The sequence below is a fragment of the Panthera tigris genome, chromosome E1 (assembly GCF_018350195.1).
Source record: "Panthera tigris isolate Pti1 chromosome E1, P.tigris_Pti1_mat1.1, whole genome shotgun sequence".
NCBI classification, from domain to species: Eukaryota; Metazoa; Chordata; class Mammalia; order Carnivora; family Felidae; genus Panthera; species Panthera tigris.
In genome coordinates this window covers 6653054-6678698 of record NC_056673.1, presented here as the reverse complement: position 1 = coordinate 6678698, position 25645 = coordinate 6653054, and the positions used below count along the sequence as shown (strand labels likewise).

The window sequence follows — 25645 nt, the reverse complement described above, 5'->3', positions numbered from 1 at the left end:
GATCTTTCTGATTGGTCCTACACATCAATGCAGGATTAATCTTCAGAAAACACTTCTCTCTCGCATCCCCCTGAATGATGTTCTTCTGTCAGTCTGGCTGTTATGTGAGTGGAGATTCTCCATTCCCAAACGACTGTTCCAGCGACCCCGGTCCTCTCCCTTCTGTCCTGCATGTCTTAGTGGGTTCACCTTTGTACCTCTGCTTAGTTTCCTCGCCCTGGAGTGCTTCCTACCTTCTCCCTACCAGCAGCCGCCTACTCTTCGGGTCTCAGCACAAAGCCTCTCTACTTCCTCTGTTCTTACCTGCCTCTTTTGCTGTGACTGCTTCTAGCACTCATGGCCATGGCCCTTGATCTACTACTGCTTCTAGAACTAGACCATGAGCCTTGGGAAGGAGGGATCATTTTGTACCCCAGCAGATCCTTGGTGCTCTAGGCCGTTAATCCTCAATTTCTGAGAGGATCACATGGGAACCATCAAGGACATGCAACTGAACTGGGGGCCAGGACAGCTCACAGTTTCATTTAATTGAAGCCTGTGATGAGTTTGGGGCATCTGGGTGGCTTAGCTGGTTAGGTGTCTGACTCTTCATCTTAGCTCAGATCTTGATTTTGGGGTCGTGAGTTCAGGCCTCGTGTTGGAGCCTACTCTAAAAAATAAAGAGAGGTGCCTGGGTGGCTCAGCTGGTTAAACTTCTAACTTTGGTTCAGGTCATGATCTTGTGATTCGTGGGTTCGAGCCCCACATCAGGCTTTGTGCTGACAGCTCAGAGCCTGGAGCCTACTTCAGATTCTGTGTCTCCCTCTTTCTCTGCCCCTCCCCTGCTCATACTCTACCTGTCTCTCTCTCAAAAATAAATGAAACATTAAAAAATTAAAAAAAAGACAAGACCATGATGATGTAGCAAGTAACATTTCTCATGCTTTTTTTATTATAGTATTATTATGTACTTGTCCTCCCTAAGTATGGAGAATGCTAAAAAAAAGGTATATAAAAGGCAGTGGAAGCACTGAGAAACTCTGTTTTTAATAGGTGGATGTCTTTCTTAACTATTTATACTTATTATTAGGGCTATGTTTTTGTTTTACTCCCATAGTGGGGCTCGAACTCACAACCCTGAGATCAAGAGTCAAACGCTCCCCTGACTGAGCCAGCCAGGTGCCCCAGGGCTGTTGTTGTTGTTGTTGTTGTTGTTGTTGTTGTTTTAATCACAGCTTCGAACTGTAAATACCATTTACATATGTTTTTTCATCCCTGAACCTGACCATAAATACAGTTTTGTTTCTGGTCTCTTTCACTCAACATCATCTTGGAAGACCTCTCTCATTAAATCATTTTTCTCTGAAAGCCTCATTTGCAGTGGCTGCAAGGTATTCAATCACGCGGATGGTGCAGAATTAATTCAGCCAATCCCCTAGAGTTGGACATTTCCCTGTTTTCAATGTTCCAACATCTAAAGTAATCCCTGAATAAGCATCACTGTATATATCCAGTCTAGTGGATAGGCACGTCTAGTTAACACGCTAGAGATTTGTTACTGGCTAAAGAGCGGGCATGCTTTAGAGGAATCTGGTACATGGTAGGGAGAGACAGGCTCAGAGATGGCACAGTGGAGATTGGAGCCCAGCCTATACCTTCCTGATCAGACTAAGTGGCCCTAAAACAACTCAAATGACCACTCTGGAAGATCAGGGGACGCTTTCTAAGAGGGCTTCACAAACATATAAAGAAAAGGACTCTGGCACAATGGCCCACCATTCGATGGGCATCCGGGTTAATGCTTGGGTGCAGCCTCACCTTGAAGTACGTGCATATTAACCACGTCCGCGCAGTCAGGCCTGTTTCTGACCTTGTGCTTCAGCGTGTCTTCAGTCTGCAAGCACAAACAAAGAACAAGTTCCACTGTGGACCTCAGACAGCCGAACTGCCTAGTTTTAGGCTTGAAAAGAACCCCGATTTCTCTCGAAAGGGGAAGGCATTCCTCAGAACCTGCAAATCTCCCCGGTCTCCTCCATTTTGATGCGGGAAGATTTACAAAAGCCTCCCTGGTCATTTCAGGATGGAAAAATTCAGTGAAGAGGTAAGAAGCCTGGGTCCACCCTCAAAGGCCGGGCAGGTATGTGTTAATAAAATAATAATAAAGCTCAGATGATACTAAGCTGCCTGTGTTATAGTCCATTCTATTCCAGGGACTCTTAAAACAGCCACAAAACTGACTATGGTTAGAGACGAAATGTAGCCTGAGTCCATCCAGTGTAACATGACAACGTATGCCCTCTCTCTTAGGACCCATGGAAATGTAAAGGCTGCTATTCAGAAGCACGGTGAGTTAGAAGGATGCCCAGAGATAATTTACTGAGTCCCACAGTCTTCTCGATGGTGGAGTTGTCTGTGGGGACAGTGTGGACTCTGGCAGGGCACACCCAGACCTCAGGCCCTGATTTCCAGTTCTGGGTTTTTATGCCACTCTATTGGATCTCCTATTTGCCCCCTGAGAGGGATCTAGCGATCACTCCAGTTCTGATCAAAGACAGCTGTTTTCCAGGGAACAGAGACCACAGCCTCTCCTGCACAACTTTAAAGAGGTACAGAGCTCTGCTCCTTTCTCCACCCACAAAGTAGCTGTGAGGCTAGGATAGGTGGACAAAGAAATCCCAGGACAAAGGCACGCCCCCCGCCCCTCCACCTCCCTGCGTTTCCTTCTCATACAGGGCTGATGCCGGCTAAATAGTATTAATTGTATTACTGATAAGGTCAGTTTGCAGAGATCTGCTATGAAGGTGCAACATATGTGCCAATTATGCCCCCTCCTGAATGTTAAAAAGAAAACCAAAAGAAACAAATAACAACAAAAAACCAGGAAGAAAGAGAAATAAACTCAATGCCTTTTGCCTTGAAGTCGCTGTAGGTCATCTCTGTACGCACAGCCTCTATCTTATCACTGAATTGGATTTTTAAGAATCCGATTGTTGGAAAGGACTATAAAAGGCTTTTGGAAACCTGACGTCTACAGCATCCTTGCAACATCAGAAAGACTGGAGACGTGTTTTTGTTTTTGGGTTTTTTTGGAGACTTTTTTTAAGGTAACAAATAGTTTCAAAGCTAAATGTGGTTGATCACATTTCCAGTCTTGGGTACACAGGAGTAAGGTCCCCTACAGTGTGTGTGTGTGTGTGTGTGCGTGTGTGTGTGTGTGTGTGTGTGTGTATGTGGGGCAGGGCACGTATTAAGTTTACTGTGGAAATTCTACCTGCTTGAGCCAAAGCTCAGCACTCAGAGATCTATACCCTGGAGTCTAAGTTCAGAAAGAAGGGCAGCTTGCCAAAAAATTACCTTGTCACTATCCAAATGTTTTCTTTGCTCATGGAATTCAGTTGGGCTTTTCAGTGCTGCAACAGAAAGACAGAGACGTGAGCAGAGGCGGGCTGAGGACACCAAGCAGCAAGATGGTATCTGCCGGTGTGCTTGCGGAGCTGTGCACAGTATGGGCGTGAGCGCCTTTATTAGGCCATAAGCGATCGGAGAGGAGAGAACCAGAGGATACCAGCTTCCCGGAAGTCACAGGATACAGAGGCAGGTGGAACCGAGGCCGAAGACAGGAGGAGCAGCAAAGGCAGGATGTGCAATAGAAAGAGAGGTGGGGGAGACAGAGCATTCGAGATCCTGAGGAAACACGGGGGCCTGTGGAAGACTAGGCAGAGAAGAGATGCTCCAGAGTGAGGGAGAGGGGTGGATGGGGTGACTAACGCCCTCTTTGATTTTGCTCTGCCCTTGAGTGCAAACGTCTGGGTAGAGGCTGCGGACCATGGCAGGTGCGTCCCAACCCATAGGAAGGGACACGTACTGTGGATAAGGTCGGTGACTGGTTGGACAGGAACATGCAACTGAGGGTGCTGAGTGAGAAGCACAGAATCAGACTTTGAGGGCTGGAAGGGACCCTGGAGATAATGAAATAAACTCTCACCCTGAACAAATGGGGCAATAGAAGTCCACAGAAATCGGATGACTTACCCAGGGTCACACAGTTAGGGCTAAGAGCCTAGGTCCTCTGACGACCTCACTTCTTTCAAGGCGTATCAACAAAATACGCCAAAGTAACAAAATATGCCAAAATATTAACACCCAGGAGACACAGGCACCGGTCAGGCAAAGCACATGGCAGCCTGGGCCCAATGCTGCCTCCATTCCTCCCTCTTGCTCCTGCTCACGATTTGAAAGCAGCTCTCCACCGTGATGGGGACTCTGTTTTGACTTAGCAAAGAAGTAGAACATCATTCAGCAAAATTCCGCATTTTTAAGGAGCTTTCCCGATCCCCAGAAACAATTGATAAGGAGCCGCACGCAACCACTGTTTGTAACAAGCGAGGAGCTTGGTCAGTGGTTACAGAACCACACTGAGTACTTTTCTGAACTGTTAAGTCTGGGCAAGCCAATGAATCGCATGATCCGGAGTTCTAATACTGCTCCCGCAGATGTCCACTCTTAAGTGGCAGGCAATGAAATCTTCTTCCAAGCTTTGGCCAGCTTAAAAAATTGGGCTTCTGGCCGGATTGGCACTTGGGGCTGTGTGTGTGTGTGTGTGTGTGTGTGTGTGTGTGTGTGTGATGCCTTGTTTGGTCTTTAAGGTCATGCTAAATCTGAGCAACATGTTCAGGAGGCCTCTCTGGACATCAAACAAATGGCACTGCAGTCCTGGCAACTGGTCAACCCCGTTATCGTCTATGGAGGGCACTGCTTGGGAAGCCACTAAAGCACGCTCCCTCTCAGTCTCCCTGCCTCACCTGGACATTAACAATGTTGACCAAAGGAACATGCTGAATCGTCCCAGCTGGCTAAGAATACTGGACAAGAGCACCCTCCTCACTTTGAGCAGAGATTAAGATGCTTCCCTTCTTATAGGAAAAGTAACAGAACGCGTTGCTTAAATATCACATTTCCCAATGATCTAACACCAATGTCTCTTTGCTGCTTTCACTCTTAAAATGGGCTTCTTTGCAAACTCTGCCATTTCACATGTCTCTCCCCCCCCCCCTCCCATTTGTCCCCACTCAGTAACTCTGGGAAATCATCTGGAGAAACGTGCTGTTCAACCACATCGCTCGTGCATTGCCTCTGATTCAGGTCTATTTGCCATCCTTTGAAAGGAGGCTCGTCTTTTCCTACATTTGATCATAGTTGCAATTTTATCTTGATGGAGTTCTGAAAACAACTCCTGTTTCCCCAGGTAACCAGATCTTGCAAGTCTGCTTGAAGTCCGGGGGGCCCTGGTGAATCTGTACGATCTCAATGGATAGGTCTTCACCTCCGCCCTATAGTCTGGCAGTCATCTAGGCATTACATATCGATGTTGGCCTAGTCACTTGTCTAATCCAGAAAGGAAATGATCTTTGTGTGGCTGTACTAAGTGGTTAAGAAGAATGAACACATCCTTCTCCTTAAGCAGCAGCCCTTATGGGAGCAGTATGAATCTATCCTGAGATACCACTTACATTCCAAACTCGATTGGTTTTAATTGGGCTTAGGAATTAGGAGGAATTTATCTGGTTCTCTTGCTCCCAAGGCTCTTCAATTCCTATTAGCATAGCTTATTGAATGTTCTAAGAAACACTGCATTTCCTGTATCTTAGCTTTGGAGTGAGAGCTGTAATTCATCACTTCTTGGTGTTAACAACTCCCCCCGTGAAATGATCTGCACAGTCCGGGTCTCTGATGCCAGGAACACAAAGGTCTTCTGGAACCTTCTATCACAGGGTGGGAGATGCTATGTCCACTTGGCAAGGGCTTGGGAAGAAAGCCAAAGAGGTCCCTACACTGCATTTTACCACACGCTCTTCCCCTCAGGGCTTCAGAGATATTATGTGGGGTACTGGCTTGAGGTCACACCGTGGAAAACTGTCCTGTCACGGTCCTGTGATTGACATTTGCTTTTTTCTGTGACTCGAGAGAATGTGCATTTTAGCCATTTCCCCTGAGGGCCAGAGAAAACCATATCACAACCCCCCAAGTCGACTCTTTGGAAAATAAATAAAGGACCTCTTGCTGCCAGCCCTGGGAATATCAAATAGCAAAATTTTGTTTTACAGGGACATTGACATTCAAGATTGAAAAGGAATTTGGATTTCTAAATTAAAAAAAAAACTAATAAGTCAATGTGATTTCAAATTAGAATACGGTTGTAAATTCAGTCAGCCGCATAGCTAACTCGTTCTCCCTGGAGGAAGATTAATCACTTCTCACAAGGGAATTCATGTTTTCGCCTTGGAGTTTGGTTACGGGCTATTCCTATTTCGGTCCTGTGGCTCCAGCTAATTTGGGTCAGCTGTGTGTATAAACATTTGCTTACTAAAGCTCAGAAAAAAAGGTCCTAAGAAAGGCCAGGCCCCCTGCTGTCCCCGGCTCTGGACTCTACAGGAGCCCAGGAACAGGAGAATGCAGGTCTTGGGGCCCCTGGGGAATCAGCTAAGGGAAGGGGCTGACTCTCCAGTACAAGGTGGGGGGGGGGGGGGCTGATGTTGACAGCAGCTCATGGGGTCGCCCCCTCCCAGGCTTGCAGGACAGAACCCAGCTCCTCAGTGTTCCAGAGGAGGACGAAAATGCAGCCTCAAAGGGCTGGTGTCCTGGGGCACCAGACGGAACAGTGGTTCTCAGCGTGTGGCCCCTGGATGGGCTGAAGAAATGCCAATCCTCAGGCCCCACCCAGACCCACAAAATCAGAACCTTAGGGGTGGACCCCAGGGATTCGTGTTTTAATGAGCCCTCCTTGCCAATGGTGATGTGCAAGTTTGAGAACCTTGGCTCTGGAGTTTGTAAGGCCAGTGTCTCCTGATCTAGGGTCTTTGGGAACACGGGAGTCCAACCAGGGAGTGACGAATTTCTAGGACCGATTTTCAGGATTTCAAGTAGCTGAAGAAGAGGGGTATGGGTGCCCAGAGAAAGGCCAGTTGGGGCTGATGGAGGTGTCACTTTTCAATGTTGCTACCTAGGATCCTAACGGCATGCTTTTGAGATGGCTGTTCTCACCAAAGACCAGCCGTTCAGTTTAAATGCCATCAATTCATCAAAAACAGACGGATTCATAATTTACAAATTTAGGGTCCTTTGGGCGTGAGGGGGGCGGAGACAAAACAATTTGAAACACAGGATCCATGGCAGTGTGGAGTATAACCCAAGTCCTTTTGGGTGACCGAAAATTTGGGAACTACCCTTCCGGGCTCCATCCTTGCTTAGTCTCCTCAAACACGCCTGGGAGTCTTCCTGCTCTGTCTCCCACCTGTAAAATGGGCTTAGAAATGCTTCTGTTTGCCTCACTTTTAAAGACAAAGCGCATCGTGAATGGCTGTCTTCCTGAGATACGTGCTCTGCATAAGTGATCATGCTTTGGAAATGACATTCCCTCTTTAGGTTGGCAATGCGCTGCCCATTTGGTATCAAAGGACAGTCTCAGGAGTCTGAAAATGCAGCTTCGTTACATTTAAGACCTGGCCACATGTTTGAGGCAGTTGAATGCAACATGCATGAATACTTTGGGGATTTCTCAGAAGACGACTGTGAAGACAAATTCAAAGGACGCCTGTCATCACCGGCTTACTGGTTTCCGAGGAACAAGGAACCAGAAAATGGGAGGGAAAAGAAAACATTTAGGGTTGTTGACCACCGCCCCCCCCCCCCCACCACCCTGTATGGGCTTGCCAGGAAAAGCCACAGGGCCTTTTCCTGACTCTGAATTTGACATGTTAGAAAGGAGAGAAGAGGCAGACAGATTAAAACCCTCGTGCCGTGTTCTGCTGAAACAGCCAACAGTGTGTGCTAGGGTGACGTAGGGAGAAGCCAAGTCAGAAGGATGCACTGAGAAGAGGAAGACACACTTTGCCCAGGCAACTTCTCAGAACTACCAAGAAGCTGCATGTGGTGTGGGTACAGGAGTTGCCCCAGTCATTCTCGCTGCTATTCAGGAAAGGCGCCACAGAACTCAGGGATTTACCAGGGCTTTGCGGTAAGTATGAGGCTGCTGTGGCTGGAATTTAGTCTGCAAAACAAATAAAGGCAGCACCGTTCATAGACAGCTCATCGTATCTTTAAATCCATTTACAATGATCAGGTCATGGACCCAAGCTGCCCAGACATTTCATCCTGGCCGGCGGTGGCTTTCTCGGACTTTCCGTGGAGATGCCGCAGCCACTCGGGGCCACCCGTGTGTGCGGTTCTCTTCAGCTCTGTATTCCGGGAGAATGGGCTCCTTGTTCCCTCCTCTCCCGCCTGGGTTCTTACAGATTAGCCCCACTTTACTAGCAGAGGGAGAGGGAAGGAGAAAGTAGTTCTTTCCTTCCGTCCTCGAAGATATTCAGTCCCATGCAGTGGTGCATGGTCGTCTGATATCGCTACTCTAAACAACCAAGCAGGGGTGATCTGGGGCCCCTTCCAGACAGTAAGCATCTGAAACAGAACTCGCGTCTGACTCCTCTGTGTTCCACAGGGCCCTCCTCACAGCAGATGGTCAAAATGCTACTGAGCTGCCGTGATCATTCATCACACCTACTCCACAGAGCTCATCACCCTTCTGCACTGAGGCTTCCCAAGTGGTTGGAATAAGGTGGTGTTAAGACTCCACCCAGGAGAGTGATGCCCCAGGAAAAGAATGGTGATGGAGAAAATCTGCAGGAGAAATGGTGAACAGATCCAAGCCCCACAGGTCCACAGGGGAGGAGGTTGGCTCTGTCGTAAAGCTGTGAGAAAACAGAGAAGGTAGATGTCTTTTGCAGGCTTGACCCCCAAAAGGGTGGGGCATCGAGGTGCTCCCTTTGAATCCTGGTTGGTGGTGCGGCACCTGGGTGGCTCAGTCAGTTGGGCGTCTGACTTTGGCTTAGGTCATGATCTCGTGGTTCGTGGGGTGGAGCCCCCCCCCCCCCCCCGCCGCCCGCCCCCCGGTCAGGCTGTGTGCTGATTAACTCAGAGCCTGGAGCCTGCTTCAGATTCTGTGTCTCCCTCTCTCTCTCTGCCCCTCCCCTGCTAGTGCTGTCTCTGTCTGTCTGTCTCTCTCTCAAAATTAAAGAAACATTAAAAGAAAAAAAAATTGAATCCTGGTTGGTGGTGGCAAAGGAGACAACTTGAAATCTCCATTTGGAGAGGTGGGATTTTGGACAGGGTATTTCACAGAGATTTTACGACTATTTTGAAAACATGAATTCTACAATGGCATTTTAAATGTGAAAGCAATCTTAGAATCTGGCCTGCGCCCTGCTCCCTGGTCTGAGAACTTCTTCCCACTGCTGAAAGTTGTCCTAGCGGTTCCGTGCCGGACTCGGAATTCTGCCCTTGTTGACTAAATTCAAGGAACAATGGGTTTCCGTTCATTCAAAGCATCTGAAGGGGAAAATCCCCAGACCCATAATGGACAAAAGGAATAAGTAAATGCTTAAGAGAAGTGATTCAGGGGGGTTATATAAAGAGAATGTGTCCCTGGGTGCTGTAGACTGTTTCTCAGCAACAAAACCTGCAGGATACGTGCCCAAGAAGAAGGAAGGAGTTAAATTCAATTCATTTGGACCAGTTTCACTAGTCAACGGAAAGTTACACGCGGCTCAGTTCATCGGAGTCAGTAGGGGGAGAAACCTTAGAATTTCATCAGCAACGTATGTGCAGCTGAAGCGAGATCTGCCACGGGGCGAATGCGGTGAAATTTGTCCTTCACTCTTGGTCACGGTGAGGCGTAGGTGATGATGTAAAACCTGACGCCATTTTGTGAGAACCATTGGGTTTCCCTTGGCATGTTCACACACACGTATTTTTAATTTTCCCACATCCCGACTGAATCTTTTGGCCACAAAATGCTTGATGAGAGGAGCGTAAGTAGGTGCTTTTAAAGTTCAAGCAATTCCTTTTGAATATTTGAAGAAAGAGCTCTACGCAGGGACCAGGATGTATAGGTTCTGCCCTCAGTTCTGTCACCATAGGAGTGGCATTGAGATTTAATCTAATATAAAACTTAAGACAAGGATAGCAGGTGTTTCTGTCGACCAGTTAAGAACAGTGATGCTATATAGTAATGATGTAGGGACAGTGAATAGTTTGCTTGGCCATCAGCCTTCAATGTAGGTGATTTATGACAAGTTTTAAAACTTGGTGGGGGGGGAGGAGGATTGCAGTTATTTCAAATGTTATGGATACAGTGAGATTATATCAAATAATTATGTAAAAAACTCTACCTTAAATTCTACTTCTGTGAGTTTCCTACCACCAATCCCCCTAGAATCTTGAGTCTGTTCAAGGGACTGTCTTGCTCATCGTTGTCCCTACAGGGCCCAGCACACTACCCTGCACAAAGTCTGGTTCATAACAACATTTGTTGAATTTGATTGAATCGATAGGACCCTGAGACCGTCGCCTCTTCTTTGCTTCCTGCGATCAGTTGCCTTTACACACGAACCGTTAGGTGCCAGAGAAAACACACGCTGCTCTGTGCTACATTTCGGTGGCATGTTTCATCTCTGACTGGATTGACAAAGCTAACCATCTCCGTCCCCAACCTCTCAGCAAGTGAAAGATATGTCTTGGGTCTAACTTCCTGAGAAGAGCTTAGTCGAGGTCTGTCCGGGTTGGGTGGGGCTGGCCGTGTGCACCTGTTTCGGGTTTGACATTTTTTCCACGGCAGAATCTATACCCTTAGGAAGCCTAGTTGAGGGGAGGCGGCTGACGACCATGGAAACCAGATGACATTTAATTAACCTTTATCATTTTGCTGAATGAGAAACAAAAAAAAAAATCATTTTGTTCTCATAGGATTTTCTCCCAGTAATTATCTTAATGGTTCAATGGACTAAGGATGCAAAATTTCCGTCGGGCGGTATTTCCTTAATACGCACATGATTTGGTTCTGGAAATCCTAGCGAACAAAATATCATATCGCCATCGAACCCTACTCCACAAAGGGACACTAAATTTACAAAACATACATAGAGGTATTATTTTAAATTGCATCATAGGGTTCATTTCTACCTTTCCTAGGTGTTTTTTTTTTTCTTATGGATTTCCAAAGATTTAATCCCATAAACGTCAAAAAAAAAAAAAAAAAGATGGGGTACCTGGGTGGCTCAGTCGGTTAAGCGTCCGACTTCGGCTCAGGTCATCATCTCAGAGTTTGTGAGTTCGAGCCCCGCGTCGGGCTCTGTGCTGACAGCTCAGAGCCTGGAGTCTGCTTCCGATTCTGTCTCTCCCTCTCTCTCTCTCTCTCTCTCTCTCTCTCTCTCTGCCCATTCCCTGCTCACACATACTCTCTCTCAAAAATAAATAAGCATTTAAAAAATCTAAAAAAAAAAGAAAGGGGGAAATGAATTTATTCTTATCCAAATGCCAGTTGCAAGGCTCAGGCTCAGAGTATTTAAGCACATGACTCAAGCTTTAGATAAATAAGGTGTGAGGAGCTTAAGCAGACTGAAATGTACTGGGTCTCTCTACCCCATGTGCCTTTCCAGAATCAAAGAAAAGCAACACCGGCGAGGGAATAGATTATTCTCATACTACCCAACTAGACGTGTTCCTCGTATATCTGAGGGCATGAGTACAGATCGAGGCCCGCCGAGAGAGGATCCCGGCGGACCTACGCTCGTCCACAACCCGCTCTTAGTGAGTAACTCTTCCAGATGAAGCATAACCGCGTCACATCCTACACATTTGTAACGGGACTCCCCAAAACACTGGTCTGATCAGCTTCGAAAATGTAGTGATCTGCCCGGAAGTCTGCAGACTTTTGCGCTTTCCCGAGTTTTTAGTGCTTCTCCTCTTTAGTGGGCTCAGATGAAAAAGGCCGGTCAGATGTGGCCCCTCTGGGTTCTCAACTCGGTTGTACACCTTGCGTGAGCGGGCTTTAAATTGCAGGGGGAGCGGTTTCTTTTGTGCTCATTAGCAAACCTCTAAAAAAAAAAAAAAAAGGTGTTCTCCTGGAAGGTCACCTGTGGTTTACTGTCGGGAGGGCTGAGCCATTAACAAAGAGCTATTTTTGAATTACAAAGGAAAAGGCTTGAAAAATTCTCAGTTCTCATCTGGCTCAGAGGCACAGACTATACTTAAACTTTCAGACCTTGGGTCATAGGGCTCTGTATGACGACCGCAGGACATTTTATCCAGGCCAAACTGGCTGCTTGTGAGACGCTGAACTCTGAAGTCGTAGTCATGACGAGTCTGGATTTCTGCGGGAGTCATTACGGGTTTTGATTTTTAACTTTTGTTGGGGAAGAAAGTTACAAAGCATGACCTAAAGGGGCTTGAACCGGGACTTCATTCATTCAGGGAGGTCTTCTGTCTCTTTATAGATAATCAAGAGTTGGCTTTAATTGCTTACTTGGTGGGAAAATTTAAATCTATCTACTAAAAAAGATAATGACAATCCTCCTTCTTGGACCCAATTTATGTCCAGTAATTCAATATTATACTATTTATGCTAGAGTGTCATTACTTCTCAGCCTTCCTTGATGGTATTCAATTAATTGTGGACTCAGGTACCCCAAATAGGACTGAGGTGAGAAGAGGGATAAGTGATGGATGCCTCTGGAAAGAGTGGTGATTTACATCCTATTCTAAAAGGAAGAGAAGGGTGAAGGGGGCCCACAGGGAATTGTACTTACTCTAAAAACAAACCCATCAACTGGAATTTTAGGTACAACCTATAGCATTAAAGGGAAGCCCTTGTAGGTGAGTAGTGTCTGGGGCAAAGCATCCAAGGTCTGGAGTTTCTGCAGACATAGCGTCTATGAGGATCTGGGGAGACCCATGTGTTGGCTTAGGTTCAAGGACCTCTGAGGTGCTTTCCAGCTCCCAAATTGTACGCCCCCATAGTAACAGGTCAGCGAACAAGAGATAGGGCTACTCACGTGGTGTTATGCCTTGGTTAGCAAGTTGTTCCTGGGTCCTTCTCTGTTGAAGTCGTAACTGCAAAACTTAGAAAACAAAGTGTTCGTTTGTAAGTTGGGCCGCGTGTGATTATAGTCATTTATATTCACATCGTAATTTTTGCCCAGCTCTTCTCATTTCATTTTTAGACCAGTCTCGAACGTTTGTGTCAACTACGTTTGTGTTTCTGTGGCAGACGTGGAGAAAGAAAAAACTGAGAGATGCCAAGCGGGTTGCAGGGATTTGCAGGAAGTCTGGGACAAGCTAGGGCTGGAACACCCGTGCCCTCTTTGAAGTGAATGTTGTTCTCACAGCCCTAGGCTCACTCGCTCCTCCTTATTAGCCACTTGGGGGGATAAACACCACCCAGTTCTGCTGGGAATTTGCCTGTGCTTTCCAAAGGGAGCCAGCATGAAGAAAGCGTAGGCCTTGGGGTCTCATATGGGTTCAAATCTCATCTCTAGTGCCTTCAAAAGGCACGTAATCCTGGGCAAGCTGCTTACCCTTTCTGATACTCACTTTCCTCATCTGTAAATGGGAACGATGTGTTCCTGAAGGTGTTGCTATAAAGTCCGATAAGCAATAAACGCAAGTTGCTTAGCCGAGTGCTTGGCACACAATAGTTCATCAATAAACAGTGGTATTATGTGCATCTGGGATCCATTTGGAATTTCAAAGATAGGCTATTAGAGTCATGCTTTGCTTAGAAGAAATAAAACACTGTAAACTGTCCAAACTTTGTATTATAAACATTTATGTTGCTATCCATAGCGCAAATAGATTATATATATCACACACAATATACATGTAAATAGTAAAAAAAAAAAAAAGACTATATGTAAAATTGTGAGTGTAGCATTTGTGATTTTCTCCTCCGCCCTCCCCCCTCTCCCCCTGAAAAATTCTACCTTTGGACACTTGGCCTCTCCCTCATGGAGAGTCCATTTTCTCAGGGAGACTCTAAGTTTGCCATCTTGGCTCCTGGGTTTGAGTGGCTCAGAATAAGGATAGAAAGAGCAACAGTTTGTAAAAAAGAGGGACTGGTCTAATCAACATGTAATGAAAAGAGAGAAGGAGAGAACTGTTTGAGGAAGAGAAAATGAGAATGGAGACAAGATCAAAAACAGGAAGGCTATGTGGACTGACTTTCAAGTTTATTTAGTATCTCAGAGTGAGGCTTCAGAGAAAATGTAGTCACAAGATCTCCTGAATGTCAGCGTAATGGGGAAAGATGATTTTTTAAAGTGCTGTCATGGTTTTGAATTGGATCATCAACCTTCTTCGAGAGAGATCGATGCTGTTGAATTACTTTTAATTACTTTCAGTTGCTAGACTGTGTTTCATTGAATAGCCTCATCTGACTCGGAGTTAGGACTGGACAATAAAGAAGACAAAATTATGTTACTTTGCAGGTAAATGAAAACGATACGAGACTTTGTTATTTAAGCCCTCCTTCGGAACAACCCTCCCACCAATAAAAACTGTAAGCTCTGAACAAAATATGAGAAATAACCACCTGGGGATTCTGAATAGGAAACAAAATCATGTAGGGTATAGAGGGAAGTTGAAACTTGGGAGAGGTGACTTCCATGGGGGTGAGCTTCCTACTTGGGGGACAACTGAGAGTGACCTGGAGTCATGAAGTAGCAGGTCAAAAGCAACTAAAACTCTCACAGAAAACCTACTCATCTTTCTGGCCCGAGGACTCAGGGAAAGGAAAGCAGACAACCATGGCTGAGCACCATAGATTGAGGAAGACACCATGTACGGGAGAGAGCTGGAAAAGGGAGGGATCCCCTGACTATGTGTATGGACCCTCCCAAGTTTCAATCTGGTCCTTTAATGAAGTTTCCATGGGGCAGACTCAAAGCAGCACGGCAAAGGTTTAAAATCAAAGTGAAACTTGAACCTCTGTGCACACAGGCAAAAAAGGACTTAACGCTCGAATATTCAGGGTTAATTTTGTGCTCAAACCAAACAGAAAGAAATCACCAGTCTCCAGAGGATTGTGAAAGAACTCAAGGGTTTATGTAATACAAGACAGAACGTCCAGAATACAATCCAAAATTACTTTACACACAAGGAACCAGGAAAATGTGACTCATTTTAAATAGAAAAGACCATTAGCTGATGCTAGCCTTGAGACGACCCACATGTTGGAATTATCCTACAAGTACTTTAAAGTAGTTATTTTCAACTATGTTCAATGAAGTAAAAGAAAACATGCTTGAAATGAATGGAATGACAGGATATCTCAGCAGCAAAATAGCCACATAAAAAGAAACCAAATAAAAATTAAAACGTAATGGTAGGATATCTATACTCTAAATAATAATAATAGTAAATGCTAATAAATATAAATATACTCTAATAATAATAAATCCATGGATGAGCTTATTAATAAAAGAATAAATATCAGAGGAATGAGTCAGTAAACTTGAAAATAGACCAAACTTACGAAGAGAGAGAAAAATGATGGGAAAAAAACGGACATACAGATAGCCCCACGGATCTGTGCAACAATATCAAAAAATCTAACATCAGTTAATTAGAGTCCCAGAAAGAGTGCGGAGAAATAACTAATAGCCCAAACATCCCAAATTTCATGAAAGACATAAATTCACAGATTCCAAAAAAGTCAACAAACCCCACACCAGCCATATTCACAGAAAACCACACTTAGACACATCACAATCCAATGGCTGAAAACCTAAGAAAGAGGAAATCTTAAAAGTATCTAGGGAAAACCAACACATTATATAAAGGGAAACACCGATTCTCATCAGAAACTATGGAGGCCAGAAGATAAAACAAAAACAAAATGCAAAACAGAAAACAAATGTCAACTCCAAAGAGAAAATGTCCTCTAGAAATGAAGGTAAAATAAAGATGTGTTCAGGTAAAGGAAAAGGTCATTTGTTGCCAGCAGATTTTGCTACAAGAAATGCTTAAGGAGGGGCACCTGGATGGCTCAGTTGGTTAAGTGTCTTACTTTGGCTCAGGTCATGATCTCATGGTTGGTTTCATGTGTTCAAGTCCCGTTTTGGTCTCTGTGCTGACAGCTTGGAGCCTGAAGCCTGCTTCAGATTCTGTGTCTCCCTCTCTATGCCCTTGCCCTGCTAGTGTGCTCGCTCGCTCTCTCTCTCTCTCTCTCTCTCAAAAAAAAAAAAAAAGAGTAAATAAACATTTAAAAAAAGAAAAAAGAGGGGCACCTGGGTGGCTTAGTAGGTTAAGCATCCAACTTTGGCTCAGGTCATGATCTCACAGTTTGTGAGTTAGAGCCCTGCATCAGGATCATGGTTTGTGAGTTCGAGCCCCGTATCAGGCTCTGTGCTGACAGCTCAGAGCCTGAAGCCTGCTTCAGATTCTGGGTCTCTTCTTCTCTCTGCCCTTCCCATGCTCATGCTGTCTCTCAATAATAATAATGTTAAAAAAATTTAAAAAAAAAAGAAAGCTAGACAGGTTAGGGGTGCCTGGGTGGCTCAGTGGGTCAAGCATCTGACTCTTGATTTTGGCTCATGTCTTGATCTCATGGTTAGTGGGACTGAGCCCCACGTTGGGCTCTGTGCTGGCAGCATAGAGCCTGCTTGGGATTCTCTCCTCCCTCTCTCTTTGCCCCTCTCCCACTTGTATGTGCGCGCTCTCTCTCTCAAAATAAATAGACATTTTAAAAAAATGATACACAGGCTGTATCAATATCAGATAAAAAAAAGACTTCAAGTCAAGGAGTATTATCAGAGATAAAGAAGGGACATTTTATAATCATAAAAGGGACAATTCATCCGAAGACCTAGCCACTATAAATGGATAGGCATCAGGGGCACCTGAGTGGCTCAGTCGGTTAAGTGTCTGACTTTGGCTCAGGTCATGATCTCACAGTTCGTGAGTTCGACCTCGCATCGGGCTCTGTGCAGACAGCTCAGAGCCTGGAGCCTGCTTCAGATTCTGTGTCTCCCTCTCTCTCTCTGCCCCTCCCCAACTCACACTCTGCCCCTCTCTCTCTCTCTCTCTCTCTCTCAAAAAAAAAAAAAATAAATAAACATTAAAAAAAATGGATAGGCATCTAATAAAAGCCTCAAATGAAGTAAAAACTGACATTATTAGAGGGATAAATAGACAATTTCAAAATCATAGTAGGATATTTTAGGGTCCCCCTCTCAACATTTTATAGAATAGATTTAAAAAAAATCACTGATGACACTGGGATTTGAACAATTATCAATCATCTTGACTTAATTGGTATTTATAGAGCACGGTGTTCAATAACTTAAAATTTATTTATTTTTATTTATTTATTTATTTATTTATTTATTTATTTATTTATTTAGAGGGACAGAGAGAGAGGGAGAGAGAGATTACAAGCAGACTCTGCACTGTCAGCGTGGAGTCCGACGCGGGGCTGGAACCCATGAACCGCAAGATCGCGACCTGAGCCAAAACCAACAGTCAGTCGCTTAAGCCACTGAGCCACCCAGGTGCCCCTAAATTTAACATTCTTTTAAGGTTCACATGGTACATTCACCAAGATAGACTAGGCCACAAAACAAGTCTCAATAAACTTTTTTAAAAGTTTAAACTCCTATAGAGTATGTTCTCTGATCACATTGGAATTAGTCAGAAATCAAAAGCAATATGCTACTTAGGAAAATATTTGGCAGCATACTTCTAAGTAATTCATAGATCAAAGAAGAAATCACAAGGGAAATTGGAAACATTTTTAATTGAATGATGATACCTATACAATATACAATTTATGGGATACAGCTAACACAGTGCTTCGAGGGAAATTTAAGAGTTTTAAGTGCTTATGTTAGACAAGAAGAAAGATTTAAGATAAATGACCTAAGATACTACCTAATAAGCTAAAAGAACGTTCAAGGTAATTGGAAGGAAGAAAGTATTGGAGCAGCAAAATAGAAACCAGACAAGAACATAGAAAATCAACTAAGCCAAAAGTTGATTCTTTGCAAAGACCAACAAAAATGGAAAAACCCCTAGCTAGATTCATCTGTAAAAAAGAGAGAAAGAATACATTTTACCAATATCAGGAATAAAAAAGATGGGTTATCACTACAGACCTAAAAGGATACTAAAGGATTAAAAAGGAAAATAGAAGAATATCATTAACGATTTTGTGATGGGGCACCTGGGTGGCTTAGTCGGTTGAGCGTCCGACTTCAGCTCAGGTCATTATCTCACAGTTCGTGAGTTCGAGCCCCACGTTGGACTCTGTGCTGACAGCTCGGAGCCTGCTTTGGATCCTCTGTCCCCCTCTCTCTCTCTGCCCTTCCCCTGCTCATGGTCTCTCAAAAATCAATAAACATTAAAAAAATTTGGGGGGTCACCTGGGTGGCTCAGTTGGCTAAGCATCTGACTTTGGCTCAGGTCATGATCTCCAGGTTCCTGAGTTTGAGCCCCACATTGGGATCTGTGCTGACAGTGCAGAGCCTGCTTGGGATTCTCTCTCTCTCCCTCTGTTTCTTTCCCTCCCCTACTTGCACGCACTCTCTCAAAATAAATAAACTTAAAAAAGATTCTAAAAAGAGAATTTTTGTGCCAATATATTTGACAACTTAAAAAACATTTTTTAAATGTTTATTCATTTTTTGAGAGACAGAGAGAGACAGAGCACAAGCAGAGGAGGGGCAGAGAGAGAGGGAGACACAGAATACAAAACAGGCTCCAGGCTCTGAGCTGTCAGCACAGAGCCCCACTGGGCTCGAACTCATTGACCATGAGATCGTGACCTGGGCTGAAGTCGGACGCTTAACCAATTGAGCCACCCAGGCACCCTGACAACTTTTTAAAATGGAACAACTTCTTGGGGCGCCTGGGTGGCTCAGTCAGTTAAGCGGCCGACTTCGGCTCAGGTCATGATCTCGTGGTCCGTGAGTTCAAGCCCCACGTCGGGCTCTGTGCTGACAGCTCAGAGCCTGGAGCCCATTTCAGATTCTGTGTCTCCCTCTCTCTGACCCTGCCCCGTTCATGCTCTGTCTCTCTCTGTCTCAAAAATAAAATAAAACGTTAAAAAAAAAAAATTAAAATGGAACAACTTCTTGAAAGCTACAACTTATCAAAATACAAGAAGAAACATAAATCTGAATAGTGTTGTGTAACTAAATTGCATTGATTGTTAAGAACTTATCCCCTTACAAAATCCCAGGCCCAGATGGTTTTACTGGTAAATTTAATCAAGATGTTGTGATCGCAACCACTTGTTTTTCCAAGTTCTCCATCAAATAACTTTCACCTTCTACATATAACATCAGAGTAAGATAAGAGTATTCACTTATATTTCAACACCACAGATCTTAATTCAGCAAATGGAAAACGTTGACAGAGATCTTCTGTTGTTAGAATCAGCCATTTTGAAGGCTGTTTGGGTGCTCTAGACATTAAGCTATTTTGACTTAGATTGAGCCAGATGAAGACAGTAGAAATGGAAATGAGAGAAAAAAATGAAAAAAAAATTGAACAGAAAGAACTGGAAAAATCTAGCGATGGAAGGGAGGAGAGAAATGTGTATTACTATCTCTCAAAGGGCTTGTTAGTCTGGGATGTTTAGATATGCTGTCGGAAATTCAAGAATTCCCTGATGTTACCAGTAACTATGTTTGCACGTATTTAATTTTTCCTGGGAGTGGGTCCATAGCACTTGCCAGGTTCCCAAAGGGGGCCAAGGCATCCAAAATTTAAGCCCCACTAGCCCAGAAATTTGAAAATCTAGGGTTTTGAGAGCATGCATAAATTATGATAGGTTGACAAAGAAGTCTGGAAAATGATTAGTTTCATTTTATACAATCTGAATTTTAGGAGTCCTGGTAAATTTTAAATAATGTGCCTGACAGGCCATTGAAATATGGGGCTGGAGAAAGGCTAAGGAGTCAAGGCTGACTTGGGGTATTGTCTTCAAATAAGTAGCCACAAAAACCTTTTTATCAGAATTCCTAAAAAAAGAGGGATACATTACCAGAGGAAAGGAAAGATAAAAAGAAAACAGGAATAGGGGCACCTGGGTAGCTCAGTCGGTTGAGCGTTCGACTCTTGGTTTCTGTTCAGGTCATGATGTCGTGGTTAGTGGGTTCGAGCCCTGTTTCGGGCTCCACAAGGACAGTGCAGAGCCTTTTTGGGATTCTCCCTCTCTGTCCCTCTCGTGCTCTCTTTCTCAAAATAAATAAATAAACATTAAAAAGAAGAAGAAAATAGGACTAAAAATTACATCACAAATCGATAAAGAGTAACGTTAAAGGGAGCCAGTAAAGGGCTTAATGAATTTGGGACACCATTAGTTTTGGGTATCTAATATGGAGAAATCATTGTGCTATTTCCATAACTCATTTCCATACTTCTTGCCTTTTGGTTAATCATCTGCAGATTTCCACATTTACAAGATCAAAGGCATTATTCATTATGTTCCTCCAATGTGTCAATAACTATCTGGTTGTGTGAGAGGCGTTGCTTGTTATTGGCATAATGGTGAATGGGACACATAGTTACACCCCTCAAAGCCATAACTTCCTAGGGGGTGAAATAAACTCAATGTTTTGAGTTCTTCCCGAATGCGCAATCTTTTTATTCCTTTTTTTTATTCCTACTTTATTTTGCCTTCTCTGAGCACCAACCTTTTGGGATAACCTTCTTCCCCCAGGGGCCTTGTTAATTTCCTGAAACTGCATGCAATGTGTGTGTCAATGCATATTTTTGTGGAGCGGCCTGTGACTTCTATCAGATTTTAGGAAGTCTCTGGGACTTCCAAAAGTTAGGCACCATCAACTCCCATCTAGACTAGATCATCCCATATCTTTTCTAGTTAGTAGAGTCTCTTCTTTCGGTGTGCCTTACGTGCATTACTAGACTAATTTCCCTAAAACCCTATTTTCATAGGATTATTTTGCGCAGTATCTTCAGTGGCTCCTGATTCTGGCGTTTCAGATCTTCTCCACCAGCACTATTCCCCACCCAAACTTTCTCCTCCAGCTCAGTCTGTTTCTACCTGAACCCAACACCTACCAAATGCATTTACACACCTTGCCTTTGATTATGAGATCCCCACACATGGAATCGGATGCAGGATTTGAGGCCAGGCTAGGATTTTAATTTACTCCAAAGAGTTGGCAAACTATGTACATCAGCGATTTATTATAGAACGTTCCTTTGTGCACTGATTTGTAATGTCACCTTTGTCATTTACTCCAGTGCTAATATAAGCTATGATCTGTTTCTAGGTGCTAAATGCTAATTTGTATGAATTTATACTTCCTATCCCTCTTCTTTAGCAGCAAAAGTAGTAAATGTTTTCTGTCTCAAGAAGACAGAACAGGCACACACCTGATTCCTATAACAGAATGGTTATAAATAACAGAAATGGTAGCTTTAAAAATCTTTATCTGCAGTAGAAAAGACACAGGGGATACCTCAGTGGATTGACAGTGTAAGTAATCTATGGGAGATAAACAGAATACGGGACTGGACTGGAAAAGCACATGGTAAGACACACGCATGTCAGTGATGGAAAGTCTTGCCAAGAATCCTCTTTGCCCAGAACAGGAAGGTGTAGTAGGCTCCCTCTAATAGGGCTGCTAGAAGGGGTACCAAAGGGCAAGGCCAGTCTCCACCATATCCTGTACTTTTCCCCACACTGGCCCTCCCCACATTGGACCTGGTTATGGGATGGGACTGCCAGTCTCCAGGTAGGAGTGGCAAATAAGGCATCTTGGGAGACACAGGAGTGAGCTCCGGATTGCTGGCAATACCCAAGAGGGTCAGTTATTCTTTGCTCCCTGAAATCAGCTACTGGCCATCCTGTGCCTCTCCCCCAATCCCTGATATCAGATCAAAGCACACGTGTCAGCACATATCTCTTCTCTCCAGGCTGTGCTCACCTGTGCATCACATAGTCTAACAGGTCTCTACAAGGGTACAACATGAGGGTGTGATCAACAATCGCCTAACCTGGGAGCAATGTCTCCACCCCAAAAGGAAGACTCTAAACATACAAGAAAAGAACACATACTCCAGGAGACAATGTGAACAAACGAAAACGGGTCGTTCTCAGCAATAGGCAAAAGAATTTTCATTAGTTAAAAATAAAATAGGGGCGCCTGGGCTCAGTCTGTTGAGCATCGGACTCTTGATTTTGACTTAGGTCATGATCTCACGGCTCATGGGATCGAGCCCTGCGTCAGGCTCTGCGCTGACAGTGTGGAGCCTGCTTGGGATTCTCTCTCTCCCCCTCTCTCCCTGCCCCTTCCCAGCTCATGTGCTCTCTTTTTCTCTCTCTCAAAATAATAAAATAAAATAATCACCATCTCACACACGTTAGGATGGCCACGATAAAAAAAAAAACAAACCAAACCACACACACACACACACACACACACACACACACACACACAGAAAATAACAAGTGTTGGCAAGACTGTGGAGAAATTGGAAACATGCGCACTGCTCTTAGGAATGTATAATGCTGCAGCCCCTATGGAAAACAGTATGGCATTTCCTCAGGAAATTAAAAATAGAATTACCATACAATCCAGCAACCCTGCTTCAGAGTATATATCCAAAAGAAGTAAAAACAGCAACTTGAAGAGATAACTTGTACACTCATGTTCATAGCAACATTTTTCATGATAACCAAGAGATGGGAGCAACCCAAGTGTCCATCAACAGATGAGCAGACAAACATTGCGTTGTATACACATACACTAGAGTATTAGTCAGCCTTAAAAAGGGAGGAACTTCTGGCACATGCTGAAGCACGGATGAAACTTGAGGACGTTATGCTGAGCCAGTCACCCAAGGACATTAAGCCGGTCACCCAAGGACATTAAGCCAGTCACCCAAGGACATTAAGCCAATCACCCAAGGACAAATAATGTAGGAGGTACCTAGAGTTGTCAAATCCATAAAGGCAGAATGGTGATTTCCAGGGGATGGTGGGGGAGGGCGGGAGGAAGAAATTGGAAATTAGTGTTTAATAGGTGTGGAGTTTTTCAGTTTTGCAAGATAAGAAAGAGTTCTGGAGACAGGTGGTGGTGATGGTGGCATAACAGGCGAATGTTCCAAATGCCGCTGAACTGTGCACTTAAAAACGGCGAAGATAGTAAATTTTATACTGCATATGTGCTACAATAAAAAAATTAAATCACGAAAATAAACCAAAAATCAAATAAGAATATAGTTCATTAAGATTAACTCAAATGGGGGCACTTGGGTGGCTCAGTTGGTTAAGCATCTGATCAGGTCAGGATCTCGAGGTTCAAGACATCGAGCCCTGCATTGGGCTCTGCGCTGACAGCAAGGAGCCTGCTTGGGATATTCTCTCTCTCTCTCTCTCTCTCTCTCTCTCTGTCCCTCCCCCACTCTCTCAAAATAAATAAACTTAAATAAAGAAAAAAGATAAAGTCAATTGGGTGGTTGAATATTGGAACGAACATAGTTAAAGATGATTTCATAAGTGAGGAGATGAACTCAACAGTTCTTAGAATGTACTACAAAGGGAGAAAAGACTGGGAAGCAAAATCAATATGTGTTCAGTGTGTGTGGATATATATATATATATATATATATATATATATATATATATATATATCCACACACACACACCTATTCCTGAGCTAGAACCATTATTCATGTCTAATTCACGTCCATGGGGTCCTTTTACCTAAATTTTCCTTCTCTAACTGATTTTTATTAGTATTGCATCACAGATATTCCCATATCATTTAATACCCTTCAAAAGATACTATTTTGATAACTGCACATTTCATTTTTTGGTTACTCTGTACGTGATCAAACCAAACGCTTATAGGCAATTGGATATTTAGTTTGTTTCTAGTATTTTACAACAGTGGGTGTTCTTTGTGGTTAATTTTGGACCACATCCTCAATATTCATTCATTCTTTCTTTTCTTTCTTTCTTTCTTTTTCTTTCTTTCTTTCCTTTTTCTTTTTCTTTCCTTCTTTTTCCTTCCTTCTTTCTTTTTCCTTCCTTCCCTTCTTTTTCTTCCTTTCTTTTTCCTTCCTTCCTTTCTTTTTCCTTCCTTCCTTCCTTCCTTCCTTCCTTCCTTCCTTCCTTCCTATTATTTATTTTTCCAATATTACTTTATGATACACTCCTGGAAGCGAAAGTGTTTGGGTACGGGCAAATGTCAAATTTGCAGGCTTGTGGTCCGTGAAGGCAAACAGCTCTCCTGAAAGGTTGTTCTGATTCTCTTCTCACTAGTGAAGCGTGGCTGTTTGCCCACTGCCCGCTGCCCTTGGCTGCTCTGATCACGTTGCAATCCTTCTCTCCACTGAGGCTGGAGGCCTGGCGGCCAGCTCGAGCTGAAAGAGAATGGCCAGAGGGGGTACTGAACGGCCCCCTCCCTTTTTGTGGCTGCTTCCCCACCCCGCACATGGGGGAGTCCCAATGCTTCGGGCAGGAACCCTGTGCTCGGTGAAGTGGGCTTCCCCTGTGGGCACAGCTGTCCTCGGTCAGCACTGGCCTCCTTCCTGAACTGCCTGTATGTGTCTCCCTGAGAGGTCCCCCCCCCCCCCACCTCTTTCAGCTGGCTGGAGCCTTTTGTGTCCCCAGAGCTCTTGGCAAACCTCCACTGATCCACCGTAGCTAAAAATACTCTTAAGCAGAGGGTTGCTTTTTGGCCCGAGCCTCCCCTCCCCCCTCTCGGTTCTAAACACCTACAGGTTACAGGTTTTCATGGGGTTTTCCACTTCCTTTGAGGCCATATGGTTATCTTTGAAGGGTGAAGTAGATTCTTGCTGTCTTTTCCATGGCACCTCAGTATGTTCTCTTATGGTTCTGGCATTTGGGTATCAATCTTTTACAGCTTCCACGACCCCATTTTTTTTTTTTTTTTTTTTTGCATTCTTTTGGTCCTTATCGGAATTGGGTGTCGTAAGTTCGCACTCAAGTTGCTTCTTTTACTCAGAAGTCCTGGGCTCTCAATTGTGATTTCCTCATCTGTCTGGCTATTCTTGTCTCCAGTACTGCACTAGTTAAGTTACTCTACTCTTAAGATAGACGTTCATGTCTGATACAAAGAATCTTCTATTATCCTTTTTTTTTAATTAAAAATTTTTTAAATGTTTATTTTTGAGAGAGAGAGCAAGAGAGAGAGCACAAGCAGGTAAGGGAGAGAGAGGGAGGGAGGGAGGGAGAGGGAGAGGGAGAGGGAGAGGGAGAGGGAGAGGGAGAGGGAGAGGGAGAGGGAGAGAGAAAGAAACAACCCAAAGCAGGCTCCAGGCTCCGAGCTGTCAGCACAGAGCCCAACAAGGGGCTCGAACTCACAAACCATGAGACCATGACCCGAGCTGAAGTTGGACGCTTCCCCGACTGAGCCACCCAGGCGTCCCTCTATTATCCTTTAAAAATAAATATGTTGTGACTACCCTAGCCTGTTTTTCCCCCCAGATAAACTTCAGGACCAGACTAGCAAGTTCTACTAATACCCCAAACACCTACTGCCCCTAAAGGAGAGTATATTCTTTTAACATTCTGTAGTCATTAAACGTAAACACCAGCCAGAGAAACAGCCCTCCTGTTTAATGATGATTAAAGAATGTATAGAAACTTCTGGATCAAGGATAGCACGGGACCAGTTGGCTATACATACAGCTGGCACTGGGCACCTGATTCAAGAATGGGAGAATATCTTTATACACCACGAACACGTCACTTGCTTGTGCCCAGGAGATTAAGGACCAGGTCTTGTGAGGGTTTCAGGAAGAAGAGGCAGGGAATATCAGGATGGATGGACATTAG

General features: G+C 44.2%; 1 protein-coding gene across 1 annotated transcript in view; it reads right to left on the bottom strand.

Annotated features, from left to right (window-relative positions):
* MYOCD (myocardin) overlaps positions 1 to 25645 on the bottom strand; it is a 107727-nt gene that overhangs the window by 51627 nt on the left and 30455 nt on the right. Inside the window, exons 2-4 of the mRNA XM_042966418.1 lie at positions 12864 to 12929; positions 3334 to 3389; positions 1798 to 1873 (exon numbers count right to left, since the gene is read on the bottom strand). Of these exons, the coding sequence (XP_042822352.1) occupies positions 1798 to 1873; positions 3334 to 3389; positions 12864 to 12929 (198 nt within the window). The remainder of the gene's footprint in view (positions 1 to 1797; positions 1874 to 3333; positions 3390 to 12863; positions 12930 to 25645) is intronic.